The sequence below is a fragment of the Panthera uncia genome (genome assembly GCF_023721935.1).
Source record: "Panthera uncia isolate 11264 chromosome C1 unlocalized genomic scaffold, Puncia_PCG_1.0 HiC_scaffold_4, whole genome shotgun sequence".
Taxonomy (NCBI): Eukaryota; Metazoa; Chordata; class Mammalia; order Carnivora; family Felidae; genus Panthera; species Panthera uncia.
The window spans coordinates 83,307,387-83,330,936 of NW_026057585.1; the positions used below are offsets into that span (position 1 = coordinate 83,307,387).

At 37.0% G+C, this 23,550-nt stretch overlaps 1 protein-coding gene across 14 annotated transcripts in view; it reads right to left on the bottom strand.

Annotated features, from left to right (window-relative positions):
* Positions 1-23,550, bottom strand: part of EPB41 (erythrocyte membrane protein band 4.1) — a 106,396-nt gene that overhangs the window by 65,652 nt on the left and 17,194 nt on the right. For all 14 annotated transcript variants that reach the window (XM_049617648.1, XM_049617649.1, XM_049617650.1 and 11 more), the window contains exons 3-6: positions 21,030-21,072; positions 13,334-13,409; positions 9,221-9,439; positions 1,608-1,695 (exon numbers count right to left, since the gene is read on the bottom strand). In XM_049617648.1, the coding sequence (XP_049473605.1) occupies positions 1,608-1,695; positions 9,221-9,439; positions 13,334-13,409; positions 21,030-21,072 (426 nt within the window). The remainder of the gene's footprint in view (positions 1-1,607; positions 1,696-9,220; positions 9,440-13,333; positions 13,410-21,029; positions 21,073-23,550) is intronic.

The following is a 23,550-nucleotide window of genomic DNA, read 5'->3' on the forward strand; positions in this document are numbered from 1 at the left end:
ATCCAGAGCAACATTTTAAGAACAACCACTAACATGTAATGAAATTTTATTAGAATTAATGAACTCTAATAAAGAAGGAAAAATCTTCACATATCAGATTTTCAGGGTGGGAGAAGCATGAAAGGTCATGTTAGTCCAATCACACACCAGATATTTGAATGTCCTTTTCTAAATTCCTACCAAGCGATTATTGTACCGATTCTGGAATATCTCCAGCGACAGAACACTCGCTATGGAATGAGGTAACCCATTCCATCTTAGAATAGCTCTGTTAAGCAATTTGTCAAACCGAGCTGAATAGTATTTCCCTGTAATTTCCATTTTACCGGCTCTAGCTTTATATTTGGAGGCATAGTGAAATGTCTACTTCACACAGTTATCCTTCAAACACACAAAGACAGGTGTTAAATCTTCCCTAAATTTTCTCTTCTGTGGGCTAAGTATCTGTATTCCTTTACTTTCTCAATGGACATGGTTTTGAGTCCCCTCATGATGCATCTTAGTTATTAAGTTCCTCTAAATGAACTTCATATTGGGGCACATGGGTGGCTCAGCTGGTTAAGCGTCCAACTTCGGCTCAGGTCATGATCTCACATCTTGTGAGTTCAAACCTCACATAGGGCTCTGTGCTGACAGCTTAGAGCCTGCAGCCTGCTTCGGATTCTGTGTGTCTCCATCTTTCTCTCCCTTCCCCCACTCGTGCTCTCTCTCTCTCTCTCTCAAAAAAAAAAAAAAAACATTAAAAAAAAGTTTTTTTAATTGTAAAAATAAAAATTAAAAAATGAGCTTCATATTATCTCTTGAGCCCATTCCCTCACAAACTCCTCACACACACACCCTCACCACTCTCAGCCATTTTAGTAGCTGAAGACGAAAGAAGTCAAGGAACTTCCCTTAAGTATTTATTCTGTTAGGTTATATGAGGCAGAACAACCATTAAAGCCCAAGTTTACAATTCTTAACCCAGTAGTTTCCAAATGAACACTGTGGTTCATCCCACGTGCACTAGAATCACCTGGAGAGCTTATAGAACTAGCTTATAGACAGAGATTGCTGGGCTCCACGTGTAGCATTTCTGATTCAGTAAGTCTGGGATGGGGCCTGAAATGTGCCTCACAAGTTCCCAGATGATGCTAAATGTTGGTTATGAGGCCATCCTTTGAGAACCACTACCTTAAGCCAATGGTTCTTAGGTGTGATTCAGGTGTGAATGAGCGTAATTTGAGATGTTTAGTAAACTTGGAGATCTAGCGTCTTGTTCAAAGCAATTCAGTAAATGTGGGAGGAGCTTGAGAATCTGCATACTTAATACGTGTTCCAGGTGATTCTGATGTAGGTGATGTTGGCTGCTATCTCTGTATTTTCAAATATTTAGGAAAATATCACTTCTGTTCTGTGCTGTATCTTTGATCCTTAGAGGGGCTTAGATGTGCAGCGGCATTCTGACGGTGGAATTGCAAACGGGCAATTCAAATTATACACTTAAAGTTCTAACAAGAACTATCTTTTTTCAATGTTTTATAGTACCCCAGATGCAAGTTGGTAACAAGTATTATATGACCCAGGTCTGATACACGCTCAGTAACAAAGGCCAAAATTATCATTACCTTTGCTTTATGAAGGTCAACACCATACATAGACAACTTTTTGGCATTCTCAAGAAATTCCAGGTCAGCTTGAGCTGGAGTCATGGACCTTTGGTAGAATAAAAATTGAAAATAGAGCATCACAGTGCCAACATTTACAATAATAACACTCATATATTAGTTGTACGTCATATAAACACACAAACATACATACATACATATATATATATGTGTGTGTATATATATGTATATATATATATATATACACAGATGTACATGGATATATTTCATAGTCCTGAAAGTAGAATATTAGGGAAAAGGATTCTTATCACTACCTGTGTCTAAATCATTGAAATATGCCTTAGTAAAAGAGATCTCAGAGAAAAACAAAGTCACCAAAAAGCTATTAGAAAAAAAAGGTTTTAAAACAAATCTTGCTTAACAGTTTCCTTAAAGCTTCCACCATCCATTCTACCCTCCCTCTCCTCAGCCTTTTTCTCTAACACACATAAGCTCCTCCCACTAATTTTTCTTGCCAAGGAGGCGACCAAACTAAATCCTCTGAGGGCATGGTACAATTTACAATATCCTCTTAGCTGCCTTTTTCTCTGTGTACTCCTGAATTATTATGGAAATTAAACAGGAGGGCAGCTGAAGTTACTTAACTGGCGACTCTTAATGGGGACAGGCTTGATGAAAAGAAAATTTCTGGTAACAGATGGTGTCCTGCCCACTGATCTAAACAAAATAAATTGGTTAATAGAAGCATGTAGATAATGGGGCTGCTTTCCCTGTTATTAAGATGTCTTCATTACTAGGCATATAATGAATTAGATCTGTTTGAAAACAATCAGTCTCACTGTCTAAATGGTCACTGTGATGGTCTTTCCTTCTCCTTTGTAACCTTCCCCTCTTTTGAAAAGTGCTCATGAGCTGTTATGTTGAGCTTTGAAGAAAAAGACATCACTCCTAGTGCTGAACAATTGAGGCCAATCAAATATGACTTCACACTGACAACAATGCTGCCACACCTCCAAAGAAAAACTGAGTAAATGCCTGCTTCCAGGAGGACTGCCTTAAACTATACAAAGCAGCAGTAGCCTATTCATTTAATGGAAAAAAGTCTCTTCTAAATCCATCTGTCCTTAGTCTCATTAAAAAGAACAAAGGGTTCCTTGGAACAACCACCAAAATCTCAGGAGAGAGGATGCAGCTCTGTTAATGACTCAGCCTCCCCAAATAAACTTTTTTTCACAAGCACTAAATCATCACACCTGAATTCTATTTACTAATAGATCTAAAACTTGAACACACACACAAAAAGGAGAGTGGGAAAATTAACACATGTGCAAGTCTGTATATTCACGTCACTAAAAACAGCTCAGGAAAATTTTACAGGGTTGTTCCTCCCGCCCCCCCCCCCCCCATACAAGTTATATACTTTTCTAGTTAAGGTTACTCCTAACCATTTTATAGTTTTTGTTATTGTTGTTATTATCGATGGCTTGAATTTTTGGGTTTTGAAGCTGGATTGGAGCTTGAAGATTATAGAGTCCAACAGTTTGATTTTGTGATGAAGAAATAGGCCCTGAGGGATAACATAGCCACAGGCAAGTTGTGACTTTAAGGCAGAAGGCTTTAGGCAGGATTCAAGTCGCATTACTCAAGCTGGAATCATGCGTCCGGCACTTGAGAGTGGTGACCTGGCGTCTCCCTCAATCTTCTAACTATAAAGGAAGATTCATAATAATACCTAATTCCAGAGACTAGGATAGGCAATGAATTTTTTATTTTACTGAATGAATGAATGTGATTAGTAGGATAAAATGAGATAATGGTTGTGAAACTGCTCTGCAAAATATTAATGTTTATTATTGCAACTTTAGGTTTCTGATGATGGTACAGTGGAACATTTATACATAATTCATAAAAGAGAAATAACTGATCACTTACTTGAACTTGAAGGCAAATTTTAAAACATTAAATGAGGCAATCATGATAAAATCTTCTCTATCTTTATTCCTCCAACTCTAAGGGACATTAATAGGGTCAATTTAAATACAGATTTAAGTTTCAGACTATGTGGTTAAAGGCTTTTCTAAGTAAGCATGCTTTAAAATTATATTAAGGGCAGAGGCATCTGGTTGGCTCAGTTGGAAGAGCATGTGACTCTTGATCTTGGGGTCGTGAGTTCCAGCCCCCTGTTGGGTGTAGAGATTACTTAAATAATAATATATTTTTTAAAATATAAATAAATAAATTATATTAAGGACAAGTAGTAAGAAGAGATATTTAAAGCTATGAATTTCCTTGTTAGTTGAAAATAATACTTATATTTGAAATTTGGCTGATGTTTGCATGAAAAAATTTTAATATAATTTAAACATTTTTGAAACACACTTAAACTTAAAAGTTACCTACAGTGCAAATAATATTTTCCTGAACTATCTGAGAGCAAACTGTCAACCTGATCACCCATCTCTCCCAACACTTTAATGTGTAATTCCTACAAACAAGGACATTTTTCTACGTAACCTCAATAGAACCATCAAAAGCAGGAATAACTCTTTTTTTTAATGTTTTTATTTATTTTTGAGACAGAGAGAGACAGAGCATGAGCAGGGGAGGGGCAGAGCGAGAGGAAGACACAGAATCTGAAGCAGGCTCCAGGCTCTGAGCTGTCAGCACAGAGTCCGACATGGGGCTCGAACTCACAGCCCGTGAGATCATGACCTGAGCCAAAGTCGAATGCTTAACTGACTGAGCCACCCAGGTGCCCCGAAATAAATTTTAATACATTACTGCTATCTAATCCTCAGACTCCACTCAAGTTTAGTCATTTGTTTAAAAAATGGTCTGTACAGGGACGCCTGAGTGGCTCAGTTGGTTAAGCATCTGACTCTTGGTTTCGGCTCAGGTCATGATCTCAGGGTTTGTGAGTTCGAGCCCTGCATTGGGCTGTGCACTGACAGTGTGGAGCCGGCTTGGGATTCTCTCTCTCTCTCTTCCTCTCTCTGCCCCTCCCCTGCTCGCACTCTCCCTCTCTGTCTCAAAATAAACAAGCTTAAAAAAAAAATTATGTTCTGTACAGCAGAAAGGCCCAGCTTAGTGAGTATCAGGAGTGTCACTGAGTTCATGTCTTTGGTCTTCTTCAGTCTGGGACAGTTCCTTAATCTCTCCCTGACTTTCATAATCTTGACCTTGTGAGGATCACAGGCCAGTTATTCTACAGAATGACCCTCAATTTGGGCCTGATGTTTCTCCATGAGTTGATTCAGGTTTTGCATCTTTGACAAGAATAGCACAGAAATGGCTCTGCATTCTCACTGCATCCTATCAGGTGGTAAGTACACAATTTCAACTTGTCCCCTCATGGATGATGTTCTTTTTCATCACTGATGTTGCCAGGCTTCCCCGCTGTGAAATTCCTATTTATCTCTTTGCAATTAATAACCATTTTGTGGGAATATAGTTTGAAACCTTTGAATATCCTATTCCTTATTAAACTTTCAACTTACTCCTTTATATCAGTATGGACTCAGAGATTCTCATTTTATTCAATGCAATATAATCAATTATATTCCTTATTTATTTTAGTGCTTAAATTGGACCAGATTTGGCCAGTGGGAGCCTCCCCAAGCTGGATTCTGTACCCTTCTGATCATTTCTGGCATTTTTAAAGTACCTCCTTCTAGAACAATGTAGACTTAGAGTATGTTAGTATGTGTGTGTGTGTGTGTGTGTGCGCGCGCGCGCGCACGCGCGTGTGCGCCTATTTACACATCTATCAGAAATCATGAATTAGCACTGACACCTCCAGTTTTAATGCAATACCACAGGGTTTCTCCCTCTCCATACTGTGTATCACCCTTTACTGACAGTGAGAAATCTGACTCCCATTATCATTAATATACTAATTTGATCAACTCCTTGTACATAACCAATCTCTCATTGCTACCACTGACTCCTCCCCTACATGGATGCCCTTTTCACCTTGACTGGACTCTAAACCCCCCATGCTGGGTTATTCCCCACACAGGGATGCCCTCATTACCTCACTCAGGTTCTGACTTCTAGTGGTAGGCTATCCCTTCCATGGACATCTTCTTCACCCTGCCCAGGCTTCAACACCTTGGATCAGGTACCACCCCATGTGGATGGCCTCCACCCAATGCAGGCCTTACCCCCACATGGATGCCCTTCTCAATCTGCTCTGCCTTTCATAACTACCACCACGTGCCCACTTCATACTGTTTGAGCTCTGGTTCTTCATGCCAGGCTGGCCCCCTATCCATGAATAACTCTCTCCACCCTGCTTAGACCCCAATATCCCCAGCCAGATGGCCTCTCTGCATGGATGACTATCTTCCTCTATGCTACCTAATGGCAAAACAAAATTGTTTCAGGAAGCTATTTATGACTATAAAAATCATACACATTCATTGTATAAGAACATGGGGGGAAATAAAATCTCTCATAATCCCACTACTCACAGAACTGTACATGTAAATACAACACATTTACTTTACAAATTTAATATCACAAATTAAATTTAAATTATTTTCACCTTAAAATTTTAAAGATCATGGTTTCTCCTAAATTTTTCTTGGAAAATTTAGTTCTGTAGTTCTCTAAACCCAGATTCACAGACTCTTGAAGTATAATAAACTAGCTGGGAAGAGGTTAGATACCTCTAAACCATTGTGCATTTATTCAGTACCACCTCATAATTTACTATTTGAACAGACTGCAAACTTACAAAAGCATCTAACCAGAGAGCTTTGGCACTGGTTAAGTCCTGCTCATTAAAAAGAGAAACTAAAACAAAGTTTCTCTGTATTTATTTTGAGCAAGTGTGGTCCGGATATAGAGCCATTCAGTGAATTCCAATGTTATGTGACAGCCTTTTAATAATGTTTGTTGCATCTCCTAATTAAGGACTGAGATTTCAAATAATTAAGTGGGGGGCAACTGACAAGTTTACATACTTTCCTAGTACCCATACATGGACGGCAATTCATTTTAAAGCTTGATTTGCTAGTATAAATTTAAAGTTAATTATAGCTTCAAAGTCTCCGTCTGGGCAAAGGGCCACTAACTAAGGGTTCCATGTACGTAGGCAGTCTTCTGTTTATCTGAGAACAGGGTGGTATTTGCTTGTACTTTTCAATGCATAGTAAAATGTTTCTGCTTCAGCAGAAGTTTCTCTGGATTATTTAAAGTGCCATGTTGTTGGACATAATTAAAATTTCCATTTGGCTTTCTGTTTGTAAAGAGTGCCAATCTTTCCAAAAAGGAGCAATTCCAAGATGACTCACCTCTAAATTTTCTAGTCATGGAGATCTATTACTGCTTAATTTCTATCCATATACCTCACAGAATATCAAACTGGACCATATCCACCTATCTCTTGAGATCATTTCGCTTATTTGGGCTTAAATTCAGTTAAGTTACAAAAAGTAGTTCCCTAAACCCAGATTCACAGCCATCACTTGTAAAATGGGGTTAGGAATTATTAGGCTAAAAAATACTCTCACTATATACTAGTCACTAGGCTAACCACTTCATATTTTTAACAATCACAAAATTCCTATCACTATCCTTATTTTTCAGATGAGAAAACTGAACCTCAGAGGGCTTATGTAATTTACAAGAGTCATAAAGCTAATAAGGAAGAGTCTCACTCAAAGCGAGACAGGCTGATTCCAGAGCCCATGCTTCCATCTCATCACCTAGCTCAGTGGTTCTTAAACTTTGACCTTAGGATCCCTTCACTCTCAACACTTATTGAGGGCTCCAAAGAGCTTTTCTTTATGTGGGTTATATCTATCAATATTTACTACATTAGAAATTAAAACTGGGGCGCCTGGGTGGCGCAGTCGGTTAAGCGTCCGACTTCAGCCAGGTCACGATCTCACGGTCCGTGAGTTCGAGCCCCGCGTCGGCCTCTGGGCTGATGGCTCGGAGCCTGGAGCCTGTTTCCGATTCTGTGTTTCCCTCTCTCTCTGTCCCTCCCCCGTTCATGCTCTGTATCTCTCTGTCCCAAAAATAAAATAAACGTTGAAAAAAAAAATTTAGAAATTAAAACTAAGAAAAATGTTAAATTTTTATTAAATCTTTAAAGAATAAACTCATATTTTAACATTCATAACTTTTTTGTGTGTGAAAAATAACAGTATTTTCCCAAAATGTAGTAACAAAAAAAAGTGACATTATTTCACATATTTACAAATTTTTTAAATGTCTGGCTTAAAAGATAGCTGGATTCTCCTAACTCACACTAACATAACTCAGGGTACTGACTCAAGGCCAAGATCAGACATTCATGTTAATAAGCTAAGGCAGGCTGTAAAATTTAGCTACAGCAAGTCACTTAAATAACAATGGGACATACAGAGAAAGAAACACAAATTATTCCGGCACTTTAATATTAGCTAACATTGGGGTGCTTGGGTGGCATTGGGGTGCTTCTGACTCTCAGCTTTGGCTCAGGTCATGACCTCATGGTTCATGAGTTCGAGCCCTGCAACGGGTTCTGTGCTGACAGTGTGGAGCCTGCCTGGGATTCTCTCTCTCCCTCTCTCTCTGCCCTTACCTTGCTCACTCTCTCTGTCTCTCTCAAAATAAATAAATAAATTTTTAAAAATATTAACTAACATTTACTGAATTTTGACAATGCGTAAGACACTATATTAAGTTTTTCCACACAGTATCTTTTCTAATCCTAGCCATTGCCCTATTTACTCTGAGGTAATAATCTCCATCAGACGTTAAAGGAACCTGAGGCTCAGGGTGCCTGGGTGGTTCAGTCGATTAAGCTGCCAACTCTTGATTTCAACTCAGGTCATGATGTCACAGTTCGTGACTTGGAGCCCCACATCAGGCTCTGCTCTCACAGTGTGGAGCCTGTTTAGGATTCTCTGTCTCCCTCTTCCTATCCCTCCCCTGCTTGCTCATTCTCTCTGTCTTTCTCTCTCTCTCAAAAATATATAAACATTTAAAAAAAAAATTTTTTTAAAAAGGAACCTGAGACTCAGAGAGGTTAAGTGAATAACTTGGGGTCACAAGGCCAGGACCAAGCAGAGCCAAGATTTCAACCCAGCTCAGTCTGACTATAAGTCCTTGCTTTTGATCACTGTGTGATGATACCTCCCAACATTACCAACAATCTCCATGAAAAAAAGCACTGAATTCAATCAAGACTTTTAAAAATACCTTCAGGGGGTTCATGGGTCCTCTGAAGTTTATCCATGTACAGATAGCCTAAGAACCCTGCTTTAATGATCTTAAAGTATCTAATATATAGCATAATAATTTTAAAATCTGAAAAAAGGTAAGATAACAATAGCTAACATTTATTGAGTACCTACTATGTGCCAGACACAGTGCTTAGTGCTTTCCATATATTGCCTCATTTAGTTTTCATCCTACAATGCAACACCTATCACCCTGATGAGAAAACAGGAGGTTCCAAGGACTTAAATGACCTGCTCAAAGTCAAACAGTGGAGGGGATCGAGCTGACTCTTTCTACAGCACCACATTCCCTCCAAGACAAACACCAAACCAAACCAGGTCAAGAGTTTAAACTTATTGCCAAAGCAAACACAGAAAAAACCCTGGAAACATACTTACCTGTATGACTTATGCAGTTCCATGACCTTCTCTTCAAGTTCCTTGGTCTGATTTGGGGCCAGTTTAAAATCACTAACATAATCCGCACCATGAAGTTCTGGGTCATAGTCTCCCAGCTCAGACTGGATGGTATAAGAACCTAATAACGCTAAGGTTGCAAAGGAACAGGGCAGACGTCCTGCAACTATGTCCTGTCGAAGCTGGAGGCATAAATAATACCTACAGCCAAAAGAGAAAAAATGTTACTATGTCAGTAACAACAAAAACAAAATATAGAGAAAGAGGAAGAAAGGGGGAATGAGACAGAGATATGGAGGGAGAAAAACAAGAGAGATTAAGTAAGTATGAGATAATGCTAATAATTGTTTAACCTAGGTAGTGGGTACATGGTTGTTCATCATACTATTATTTTTTCCTTTCTGCATGTTTAAAATTTTTCCACATAAAAACTCAAAAAAAAAAAAAAACCCTTTAACTATGTTGGGCTCATGTCTGGAAGGCAATTTAAAAAGAAAAGAAGTTGCTAAGAGAGTAGATCTTAAAAGTTCTCATCACCAGAAAAAAAATTTTTGTAATTATGTGTGGTGATGGATGTGAACTAGACCTATTGTGATCATTTCATAATATATGCAAATATTGAATCATTATGTTGCACACCAGAAACTAATATAACACTGTATGTCAATTATATCTCAATAACAAAAAAGAAAGAAAAGAGGAGAAACTGGGAAAAGTCTGAAGGAGGTAAAGAAATTAATATTTTATTGAGTACATTAAGTACCATATACACATAAATTATCTCATCTAATCTTCACAAAAAAAAAATGTTTGGTGGGTATCATCACCAAATTACAGATAGAGAGGCAGTTTCAAAGACTAAGCTTGCTCAATGTCATATAGTAATAAAGGCTGTTTGGCTACAAAACTGGACTCCTTCTATCAAACTGCTTTGCCAAATGTGTAGATACTGTCCTTCACATAAAAAGATGACATTATGGACACATTTTTAGTAGGATATGAACATTTTCAGCTGTTTTCTCTTCAAGATGGGCTAAGCCTTCCATTCACTCTCGTCTTATAGGACTGATGCCACCAGTGTGCTACATTGTTGGAAATTCATACTGGGGTTAAAACTGTTCAGTAGAACAAACCAACCATGTGCCCCTACATGTTAGGCATTCATCTCCATCAGTATAATGTTTACACCTGTGATCCTGACCTGCTTAGCACTTTTTCTGAGTTGACCAATACAGACTGTTTGACCAAACAGGAAAGCTGGGAGATATGATTAAATTGAAAATTCCCGTATTAATTAGAATTATATCCTTGCTTTGACCATAATAAGGTGTTGAATAATGTAGATATCAACAATCGTTTTGCTATCTATAATTAGTCACTACACACGTTTTTATTTTGATTTTATTTTGATTTTTTTAATGTTTATTTATTTATGAGACAGAGAGAGACAGAGCATGAGTGGAGGAGGGGCAGAGAGAGAAGGAGATACAGAATCAGAAGCAGGCTCCAGGCTCTGAGCTGTCAAAACAGAGCCCGACACGGGGCTCAAACTCACAGACCACGAGATCATGACCTGAGCGGAAGTCTGTCACTCAACCGACTGAGCCACCCAGGCGCCCCTACATACGTTTTTAAAAAAAGAGGAACGCCAACCAAATCACAAGAATCTTAATCTCCTCTAAGATGTGGGTAATTAGCAAAAAATTTCAGGGATTTGTATTGTTTTATACATAACCTCAAGGAAGATGAATAAGAAGCAACTTTAAGAGACAAATATTACATGTGAAAATGAAATAACCAAAACAATTTTTTCAGGCCAGAGATGACATCTCAACTTCAAGAATGTACTAAGGATTATCTAGACAAAGAATAATTTTTTAAAACTTTCATAGTACAATAAAACCTTGGATTGTGAGTAACTTGTTCTGTGAGTGAGCAAATATTCTAATAAATTTTAACTTGATAAACGAGCGAGGTCTTGCAATATGAATAGTACATGACGTCAAAAGTCACATGATCACAACTGAGTCAATGAATGGTTCTTTCTCTCGCTGTGGGATTGTGGGTGATCATCTCCCATGCTCTGATGCTCGGTCTCAGCCGATGGTATCTGGTAGGAATCAGTGATTTTTCAGAATGTTGGAAGGCACCCACAACTGGCACTAGTGCATTTTTTTAACTTCAAAGCACCGATGGACAGTACATTGCTTTTCGGTACAAGAGTAAGCTTAGGAATGCTTTGCTTCATTCTAGGTCACGGCTGCCTGCAGATATAGACCCTTTCCTCTGCTGCCTTATTGCCAGTTATATTAAATAGAGCATATAACAAGAGTTTATTAATACTGTAGTCAACATTTGTGCAAGCGTATACAATAGCCCCGTGCAGAAAAAGGTTGAAAAGAAGGTGGTAAGAAGAAGGAGATGATTACAGTGGAAGTTAAAAAGGAAATCATCAAGAAGTATGAACAAGTTATGCAAGTGGCCGAAATTGCAAGCTTTTATAAGAAGTCTATATCTGCATCTCGTCTGGAGAAAAGGAAGAGGAGAAAAAAAGCAGAAGAATCCCTCACTTCAAATGAGATTAGGGAGATGTATAAAATGGGGGAAACAGTGCAAAATTTTGTAGAAAAGCACCACCCAAATAAGACTGAGGCAGTCTGAGCAATAAATCTGTTTAATGACAACGCATTGTCAATTTCCACGAAATCCTCAAAAGGAGGCAAAAGCAAGTGTCATTGGATAGTGTCCTTGTTAAAGTTGCACAAAAAGAAAAAGATTTCATTGAGCCAATAGAAGTGATTCCGTTACTGATAGTGAAAGTCATCCTATACAATAACCCTCCTCTCTCATCTCCCTCACACCAGCCACAAAGGTTTTCAAAGTTAAGTGCAAGTTAATTTGTTAATTTTTCTTTATATTTTGTATTTTCTTTATTATTTTGTATTATATTACAGTATTGTAGTCATTATTATATGGAACGAATCATCTGAGTTTCCATTATTTCTTATGGGGAAATTCTCTTTGATATACAAGTGCTTTGAATTACAAGTATGTTTCCAGAATGAATTATGCTCACAAACCAAGGTTTTACTGTACTTAACAATCAGATTTGGAGTTTACTTAGGCTATTCCCTTATTTGAGCGATATGAAAACTGGAGTATAGAAACTGTATATTTGTCAGATAGTTGACAACAATATCAGATTAGAAAGTCATTTCTCAGTAACCAACAGTTCAATTTAACAAACATTTGCCAAGCACCTAATATGTATAAGGATGTTATGGATATAAATAAATATGTATAACAGTATTCTTTACAATATGCTGGTTTTCAATTTTCTTTTTTATTATTAATATTTATATAGAATCCAATAAAGGTCACTTTCCTAAAAGAAATCAGTAAGTTGTTTTCAAAGAGTACAACATTTATTTCATAAATCAAGTGGGCTCAAAAATTACTGAAAAAGATTCAGCTCATGAGGATTATGTACCTAATCACACACTTTAAAAAAAAATTTTTTTTTTTACATTTTCATTTATTTTTGAGAGACAGAGAGACAGACCACACGTGAGGGAGGAGGGGCAGAGAGAGAATGAGACAGAGAATCCGAAGCAGGCTCCAGGCTCTGAGCTGTCAGCACAGAGCCTGATGCGGGGCTTGAACTCACAAACTGCCTAATCACATACTTTAAAAGGGAGATAAGAAAAAACAATAGTAACACAGGCTTCAGCTTTTTTGATCCCTGTAAAGAAAACACAGTGGGGAAGGAGTATCAAAGGGAAAAAGTAGAAGAGCTATTTTACCACTATATTTGCATCTTGCCCTGTGGAGGGCATGTGGTTTATAGGCGTCCTGTACACAACTTGTCATAATACCCATGAGAAGCAAGGTTAATTCCCCTGCCAATTTCCTCTAGGCACATCACAGATAAATGAGGCTTTAAGGCTCACTTATTTGCAAACCTGTCTTGAAGTGACCAGAAACTTCCCATTTTAATAGCACAGAATTTTTCTTCAGTTCTGAATAGGGAAATTCCCAGAGCTTATGAAAATGAGAATTACTAATTCTATATTTAACTATTAATAAATTATTTACCTTGTTATATCTTCTGTTAACTGTGCTGGGTCAGGTGGATAAAACTTGACATTAAAGGTGAAATTCCAGGGGACACCTGTAAAGGTAAACACAAAAGAATTGTATGCTTATGCCTAAGTTTCTGATTGTTAGAGCACCAAAAATATTCAAAGTTTTCTTTTCCTGAGTTTTTTTAAATATTCTCATGCTTTGCGGAAAGATTTGATATTTATTTAAGAAAGAAAAAGTTGTTTAGAACCACTTAAGAGTTTGAAAGTGTGATTTTTTTTTCTCTTTGAGCTCTGTATTAGGTTAATTGATATAAAATACTTGATAACACCTATCGTTGGTGTGGAAAATAAACACAATTATCTATTGCTGATATGAGTATAAATTGGTACACTATGGAGGACAATTTGACAAGATCTTTCTAAACATAAAATACATATATCCTTTCACCTTGCAATTCTATTTCCATAAATGCATTTATACATATGTTTAAATGAGGTCAGAATGGTATATGTGTAAGATATTGTTTGTAATAGAAAATGTCTGAAAACAACCTAAATATATATTCATTTAGCAAGAGAAGATATATCTCCAAGATACAGCGTTAGGTGAGAACATACTAAGGTCAAGAATAGCATACATATAGAAAGCAACCATGAATGTTGGAGGGTAGAAAGAAGTCTATGTTACAGGTATGATTACACATGCACAGGCAATCCCTATAAGGATATATAATAAACCAGTTATAGTAGTTGGTAAACTAGGAAGGGGAACTCCAGGAGACGAAAACTGATAAGATAGGGGAAATATATAGGAGGAAGACCTATTTTCACTGTGTACTCTTTTATACCATTTGAATTTTATACATGTACTACTTATTAAATATAAACATTTACCTTCTTTAAAGGATAATCTTTAAATGCAAATTACTGGGGCTAAGAACTCTTCCTATTTTATTTGGTGCATATCCCTAGGATTCAAAACAGTGCTTGGTAGAACATTGATGATCAAGAAATATTTGTTGAGTGAATGAAGGAAATAAAGGAACTAATCTCACAGCATTGTTGTGAAGGTCATATGAGGATGCTACAGCTTCAGAAAAAAAAAGAGGTACTAATATATTAAAATTATCCAGTAATCCAGATCCACCAATGACTTTATGTTGTTAGATGTAATCAAATGAAAACAAAAGCAAACACCTGTATTCCGGTTGCATTTTTCTCTCCATTCAACCCCAAACAAGAAAGTTTAACTGTATTAGAAATAACCATATCTAAACATAAATGTCTCAAGTACTAACTCTTTTACTTTTCTTAACAGCAATCGTAAGAAGAGAAACTCAAATTTTCAGTTCCCATTCTTCTCTATGTAAGAGATGCAAGTTTGGGATATTGCTAATGAAGATATTCAGGTTCACTGTGAGCTAGCTCAGGGTTAAATGCAGTAAAGAGACAAAAAAAGTCACTTGGAATTAAAAAAATATATATTAAGCTTAAGCTTTAGTTAGTGACTGTTTCTGGAATATGATTCATAAAATTAGTAATATCTTATGGAGAATATTTAGTGGGGGAAAAAAACGTGGCTGGAACAACTCTAAAAAATTTTAACATTAAAATTCATGCCTTCTAACTCAACAACACTTCAACAACATTCTCACCAAAGTGCATAAACTGAAGATTCATGTACTATGAAGAAATATCAAACACACTCAAAGTGACCAATTATTGAAATAACTAGCCTAGACTCTTCAAAATATCAATGTTATAAAATACTTCAAAGACTCAGGAACTGCTCCAGCTCAAAAAATCTAAAGAGATGTGCCAACTAAAGCAAAATGTCACCATAGACTTTATTTTGCTATAAAGAATATTATTGGGACAACTGATAAATAAGGTCTGTGGGTTGCAGTATTGCTTCAATATTAATTTCCTGCTTTTAATAACTATTATAGTTACATAAGAAAATTCCTAGGTTTTAGGATATTTTAGGGGTAGAGAGATATCATAACTGCAACTTATTCTCTTTTTTACTGAGGTGAAATTCACATAATGTTAACCATTTTTAAGTATACAATTCAGTACATTTCGTGTACAATTCAGTGGCATTTAGTACATTCACAATGTTACACAACCATCATCACCATCTAGTTTCAAAATCTTTCACGACTCCCAAAGGAGACTCTATCCATTAAGCAGTCACTCACTGACCCCCACCTCCACGCCTGACAACCACTAATCTGTTTTGTTTCTATGGATCTATTGTGGCCACAATATGTGGCCATTAATATTTGTATACACACACACACACACACACACACACACACACACACACACATCACATTCTGTTTAACCATTATCTATTGACGGACACTGGATTGTTTCTCCCTTTTGTCTATTGTGAAAAGCGCTGTCAAGATGCAACTTTAAAATGGCTCAGGAAAAAAAATAAATAAAATTTAAAAAATAAAATATTAACATTTGAGGAATCTGGGGAAAAGGTATCCAGGAATTCCTTGCAGCTTCTTTCAACTTTCTGTTAGGCCTGAAGTTACATCAAAAATATTTTAAATTAACGATTGAAAAAAATTCCTGCCTTCTGAGGACACAGGAAACTAGAAATTCTCATACTACTGGTGGGGAGGTAAACTGTTACAACCATTGTAAAGGAGAGCAATTTGGCAATATCTGGTAAAACTAAAACGTACTCTATAATCTAGCAGTTCCACTTTCAGGCATACATCCTAAATCAAGTGTTTTTTTAAAACTGTGGATCATGATCCATTGTGAAATCAGTTTAGTAGGTCAAAATCAGCAGTTTTAGAAATGAAACAGAATGCAAACAAAAAAAAAATCAGGATATCCCTCATAATAAAGATTAAGAATTGTTTTGTGAAATTTTGTTTTCACCTGAGATAAATTTCAAAACTCATGCTGAATAAGAAAAGCAAGTTACAAATTATTAACTATTATATAATTCAATTTACATGATGTTCGAAAAGGTAAACCATATTTTTAGGTATACATTCATAGGTAATAAAAACCATTAAAAAATACAATGAAATCATTAACACAAAATTCAGGACAGTTGTGACCTCTGCAGGAAAAGGAGAGGAAGATTCATTTGCAAGGGCACACCTGGACTACAGAATTTTTTAAACATAATTTGGGTAAGTTATAGATCTGTATTTTTCAGTATATATACAAGGTATGTGGATTTCTTGCTTTTGCTGTGCACTATTTCAGAAAGGGGTGGAGGTGGATAGCCACACTCAGTCGGGGGAATCTCTCTTATTCAGAACCAAGGGAATTAAGCTGGGAGGAGAAAGAGAGATACCGACAAACCTCAGAAAAAGTTTCAAATGGATCATGTTTGTCTGAGGGAAATTAAAAAAAAAACAACAAACACAGACAAAGCAATATTATCCATACTATATAGATATGGGATATATAAGATAAAATATAAAAACATGGATTAAAACACCCCAAACTTATGAAAACAGTTTTCTATGGATAGGGAGAGAAGGGGATAGGACTAAGAGGAAAACAAAAAAGATAATACTTACATGCACTATTCTGTTCTATTATAAATTTAAAATGTTAACAAATGTTAATTCTGGGTGATGTGTACATGGATACTTCTTACGTTAACCTCCATTCTTTTCTATATCTTTTTAATATGGAAAAAATATTGCTGGTGAGTATCTATTTCAATTTTAGATATTCATATTTTTATTCTACTTCTAGGAACTTATCTATAGAAACATGTAAGTATGTGTGTGTGTGTGTGTGTGTGTGTGTGTGTGTATATATATATATAAAACGTTCACTACAACCTTGTTTGTAATAGCAAGCTACTAAGAGTAAACCAAAATGTCCATCAACAGGACTGCCTGTATACACACACATACACACACACACGTGTGTGTGTATGTGTGTGTGTGTGTGTGTGTATGGTGCTACAAATACATAATCATTAAAAAATTTTTAAACAGGGTGCCTGGCTGGATCAGTCAGTAGAACATATGACTCTTGATCTCAGGGTTGTGAGTTCAAGCCCCACATTGGGCATAGGGCTTACTTTAAAAAAAAAAAAAAAAAAAGAGAGAGAGAGAAAGAATTTATTAAAAAAATAATAAATTTAAATTTAAAAAAGAAAAATGTTAAACAAAGTAAATTTATATATGTTGATATGAAGAATATTCCAAATTATGGGGCACTTGGGTGGCTCAGTTGGTTAGGCATCCAACTCTTGATTTCAACTCAGGTGATGATCCCAGGGTCATGGGATCAAGCTCCATGTTGGGTTCTGTGCTGAGTGTAGCACCTGCTTAGGATTCTCTCTCTCTTTCTCTCACTCTGCCCCTCTCCCCCACAGGGAGGCTCTCTCTCTCGAATAAAAATAAAAAATAAATTTTTAAAAGAATACTCCAAATTATGTTAAATAAAAAATATTGGTTGCATATTTTTATTAAATACATATGAAACATACCTACCAAATACATATTTATGTAACATATGCATATTAAATATAACATTTATTTAAAACACATATGTATTAAATAAAAATTATATTAAATATTTTTATAAATATACTTATTTTAAAACTTAATATAAATATGCATCTATTTACATTAAAATATTTGTATGTACATCTCTGCAAAGAACACAAAGAGTTAAAGCACAGGGGTAGAAGGGCAATTTACTTTGCATTAGATTCATTTATATCTTTTCATTTTACTCCACATATTTCTACCACCTATTTAAACAAATTTTAAAACTATATATAGCCTAATACATAATGCATACATAATATAATGCAATACATAATACATAACAATGTATAGTAGTCCCCCCTTATCTGTGGTTTCACCTTTCCATGAACAGCCACAACCTGGAAGCAGATGATCTCCTAATGTGTGGTCACAAGATCAACAGTAGCCTATGACTAGGTCACAGTGCCTAAATCATTCACCTCGCTTCATCTTATCACATAGGCATTTTATCATGTTACATTATCATAAGAAGGATGAGTATAGGATAATAAGATGATTTGAAAGAGATCACATTTACATAACTTTTTTTATAGTATATTATTATAATTATTCTATTATTACCTATTGTTAATCTCTTACTGTGCCTAATTTATAAATTAAACTTTATCATAGACACATATGTTTAGGAAAAAACACATTATATATAGGGTTTGGTACTATCTGCAATTTCAGCCATCCACCGGGGGACCTAGAACGCATCTCCTGTGGACACGGGGGACAAGAATACTGTATAGCATAACTGTATTTTTGAAAGGCAAAAACTTACATATGCCTAGAAAAAATCTTGTAGCCTATACCAACTTAACAGTGATTGCATCTGGAGGATAGAATTTAGGGGCCTTTTACTTTCTCCATGATGTATTTCCATAATGTTTCAATTTTTCACAATGAGTACATATTACCTGTGTGATGCAAAATATTCAAAAATAAAAAAAAATCTTTGCGATAGATAAATGCCAACCTTCTCTTTGGCTTAATAAAATATTTACCTTTTGATTCCCTATTTAAGTTTCTATTATAAACAGGGTTTTTCTTTCCAATGTTAAAGGAAGGATTTTTGTTATGTTGCAGGGTTTTTTTTAAGTTTATTTACTTTTGAGAGAAAGAGAGAAGGAGAGAGAGGGAGTGCAAGTGGGGGAAGGGAAGGTAGAGAGGGAGATGGAGGACCCACAGCGGGCTCCTCTTTGTCAGCACAGAGCCTGACTCAGGGCTCGAACTCCTGAACTGTGAGATCATGACCTGAGCCAAAGTTGGATGCTTAACCGACTGAGCCACCCAGGTGCCCTGTTGTGTGTGTGTGTGTGTGTGTGTGTGTTTTAATGACAAACACGGGTTCTTTTTCTTAGCGAGAGATTTTTTTTCAATAGCCAGGAAGATAATCAACTAGATATTCTTCTCTACTCATCATAAATTCTGTTTTAACTTTTCTTCCTAACTACTCTTCTTATGTAATCATTTGTTCCTGAGTAATACTGCATATTAAAAGAATTTTCATTGAGGGGTGCCTGGGTGGCTCAGTCGGTTGAGCATCCAACTCTTGATTTTGGCTCAGGTTATAATCCAAGAGTTGTGGGATCAAGCCTGGCGTGTGGCTCCTCACTGAACGTGGAACCTGCTTAAGATCCTCTCCCCCTCTCTCACTCCCCCTCTCTCTCACACACTCTCTCTCTAAAATAAAAAAAAAAATTTAAGAATTTTCACTGAAAGGGACTTGGAGTTATGTTTTTCTCATCATATCTCAAATATTCTGAAAATTTTTTGCTCTGACTTGCATTTAAAACATTTTATAGTCGGGGCGCCTGGGTGGCTCAGTCGGTTGAGCAGCCGACTTTGGCTCAGGTCATGATCTCATGGTCCGTGAGTTCAAGCCCCGCGTCGGGCTCTGTGCTGACAGCTTGGAGCCTGGAGCCTGTTTCAGATTCTGTGTCTCCCTCTCTCTGACCCTCCCCCGTTCACGCTCTGTCTCTCTCTGTCTCAAAAATAAATAAACGTTAAAAAAAAATAAAAAAAAAAAACATTTTATAGTCAAGGAATAGGGAGAGTTGCCAGTCCAAAGACGTATTTTGTTTTTCTATCTTGAGAAATATAGATTATAAATAGGGTCTAAAGGAAAACATATCACCATAGCAAAGTTTTTCTTTTAAGAAACAAATGAAAAAATTTGTTTTCAGGTGACAGAGTTAAAACTTGCTAACTTACTAAACCTCTGCAGTTTCTAAAAGTTTCCTTAAAAATAAAGTAAACTAGGGGCGCCCAGGTGGCTCAGTCGGTTAGGCATTTGACTTCACCTCAGGTCATGATCTCTCAGTTCATAAGTTAGAGCCCCACGTAAGGCTCTGGGCTGACAGCTCAGAGCCTGGAGCCTGCTTCAGATTCTGTGTCTCCCTCTCTTTCTGCCCCTCCCTCCGCTCGCACTCTGTCTCTCTCTGTCTCAAAAATAAACATTAAAAACATTAAAAAAAATAAAGTAAACTAAAGGTACATTTAAATCATAAACAGTAAGAAAAAAGTCTCTACCCGTTAGCCCATTGGGCCTGGAGCTACAAACTACTAATCTATGCTTTCTTCGACCTAGACATATTTATCTCAGGACAGCATCTGAGCAGAGGGTGCAACAGTAATATATACTAGTGGGCTTGGAGCTAAGAGAAAGCCACAATGTCTGAAGGCCACTGGCAAGGAATTCTTGTTCTTCTACTAACAGAAGAACTGTTTGGAAGAAGATTGTTGAAAACAGACAAAAAGAACTACAGAGAGGAAAACATGAAGAAGGTTAGAATGCAACAGTCCAGAACAATTTAAAAGGAACAGGACAAGGTAGCAAACTCCTTAGAGAATGGACTCCCATATCCTTTTTCTTTCCTTATCTTGGTTCTTTTCTAACTTGTTTTTCTCAACTGTTCCAATCTTGCCCAACTGTGCCTAGTTGTAAAAAAAAAAAAAAAAATCAAGATCTGACCTACATCTCAATAGTGTCCACCTCTGATGTATCTTTCTATTACGGAATCTCCTCCTTCCAGGGGAAGGCTTTATCTCAATTCCAGAGCCATCTGCCATAGTCAGGATTCTAAAGTGACTCAGAGCCAGAAAATGGTTGAAAATCCTCTGACCTACTAAAAGAAAGAAAGAACTATAAAAAGGGCTATATTCACTTACCACGAACCTGCTTTTTTATTTCTTTGGCAGAATCCAGCCATGTCTGTAAAAAGAAGAAAAGTCATTCACAAAGAGCTCCAAAACCACATAAACCACAGAGTACCAGAGCAGGGTTACTGACTGTCATCGAACAGAGTCTCCAGGTCAACCTACATGTCTGGTATTAACTTCACACAGGATAGTAAATCTGAGCAGAGAAATAGGGAGCCAGACAGTTAGGCCTGAATCCTAGCTCCACTATTAGCTAGCTGAGTGATTTGAGGCATCTATTCATCTCAGTTTCCTCACCTACTAGAGGAAATTTAGATGAGATACTAGAAGTAGAGCCTATCTCAGAGACATATGATGAAGATTAAATGAGTTCATGTATATAAAGCCTTAAGTAAACAAGAAATGCTAAATGAGCACTTGTTATTTTATCATTCTATAAAGAGTAGTAGGGATCTATAACCAAGACTAGTTAACATCACCCACATCTTATTTTTCCCTCCAGTTCTGACCTCCAATCTCATTTAAGTTTTCTTTTAAAAAAAATTTTTTTAATGTTTATTTTTGAGAGAGAGAGACAGAGACAGAGCATGAGCTGGGGAAGGGTAGGGAGAGAGGGAAACATACAATCTGAAGCAGGCTCCAGGTTCTGAGCTGTCAGCACAGAGCCTGATTTGGGGCTTGAACTCATAAACTGAGATCATGACCTGAGCCGAAGTCAGATGCTTAACCAACTGACCCACCCCAGGCGCCCATCTCATTTAAGGTTTCTATGTCAGCACAGCTTCTGGTACATGGTTCATGCTCAGTTAATATTTACTGGATGAATGGTTATGTTGTTTTCTCTGACTACTCTTGCCCACACTAATCTCTCCTTTTACTGTTCTCCAAGTCCACTTACGGTCTATACACCATTTGGGCAAGGTTCTTCCACTTGTGGTGGACCGTGCAAAATAATGGCACTTGGAAAGAGCCTCACCATTACCATCTTCCATAGGCTCCTTGGAAATGTTTAAAGAGAAACTTCTAAATTAAATTGTTTAAAATATTTTTATTGATATGAAACATACAAAAAAGTACCTAAAACATAAGTGTATAAATCAATAAATTCTCAAAGTGAACACATAAGCTCAACATTATTAGTACCCAGGAGCCCCTCAAATGACTCCTCCCAATCCCTCCCCATTCTCTCCTCCAAAAGACTTAAAACTGAATTTCAGTGATATTTAGAAAAGAAGAGTAAAAGTGTCCCCTCCTCACCCTCTATCCACAAAGACAAAAGGCACAAGAAATGGCCCTACCCAAGAAATGAACTTGAAAACCAGTCTTATATTTGATTATATATTACTTTAACTGTTAAATAAAGATAGTTATCACAACAGACAATAAGCACAAGAGTGAGGATTAATTTCCTTTTCTTTCCCCTTCTCCCACAATTAACATAGAAAATTAAGAAATATGTGTTAAAAATATACCACTTAACGGGCACCTGGGTGGCTCAGTCAGTTGAGCGTCCGACTTCAGCCCAGGTCAGATCTCATGGCTCGTGAGTTTGAGCCCCACATCGGGCTCTGTGCTGGCAGCACAGAGCCTAGACCCTACTTTGGATTCTGTGTCTCTGTCTCTCTCTGCCCCTCCTCTGCAAACGCTCTCTCTCTCTCTCTCTCAAAAATAAACATGAAAAAAAATTTTTAAATACCACTTAATATAAAACTGTTCCTTAGAATAAAAACTAGATACATACTTGTTTAAGCCCTGTCAGAAAAGCAGTAACCCTCATCTCTCATTATGATTAAAGAACTTTAAAGTTGTTGTAGGTCCAAAAGCAAAGGAAAACTGTAAAAGCACCATTTAGGAAGTTTTGTGGAACCTCTGAGAATCATTTTTTTAATTTTTTTTTTTACATTTATTTCTTTTTGAGAGACAGAGAGAAACAGAGCACAAGCAGGGGAGGGGCAGAGAGAGAGGGAAACATAGAATCTGAAACAGGCTCCAGGCTCTGAGCTGTCAGCACAGAGCCCGATGCGGGGCTCGAACTCACAAACCGTGAGATCATGACCTGAGCCGAAGTTGGACTCCCAACCAACTGAGCCACCCAGGTACCCCCAGAGAATCATTTTTTTAAATGTTTATTTATTTATTTTGAGAGAGAGAGAAAGGGGGAGCAATCACAGAGAAGGAACGGAGAGTGAGGGAGAAAGAAAATCCCAAGTAGGCTACTCATACTTGGAGAGAGCCCTATGCAGCGCTTGATCTCACAAACCATGAGATCATGACCTGAGCCAAAGTTAAAAGCCAGATGCTTAACCAACTGAGCTATCCAGGTGCCCCAAGAATCATCATTTATACCATGCAATCCAGAACTCTTAACAAAGACTACTTTTTACCACTTTGGAATGAACATCTCCCACCATTATGAGGCAACTCTATATTTTGCACTATTTTTCAGAGAAATCTCCCAAGGTAACCTGAAGATGCCAAGTTTCTTACAGAGACTGTGCAGTCATTCTAGAACTCTGGAGCTAGAATTCCC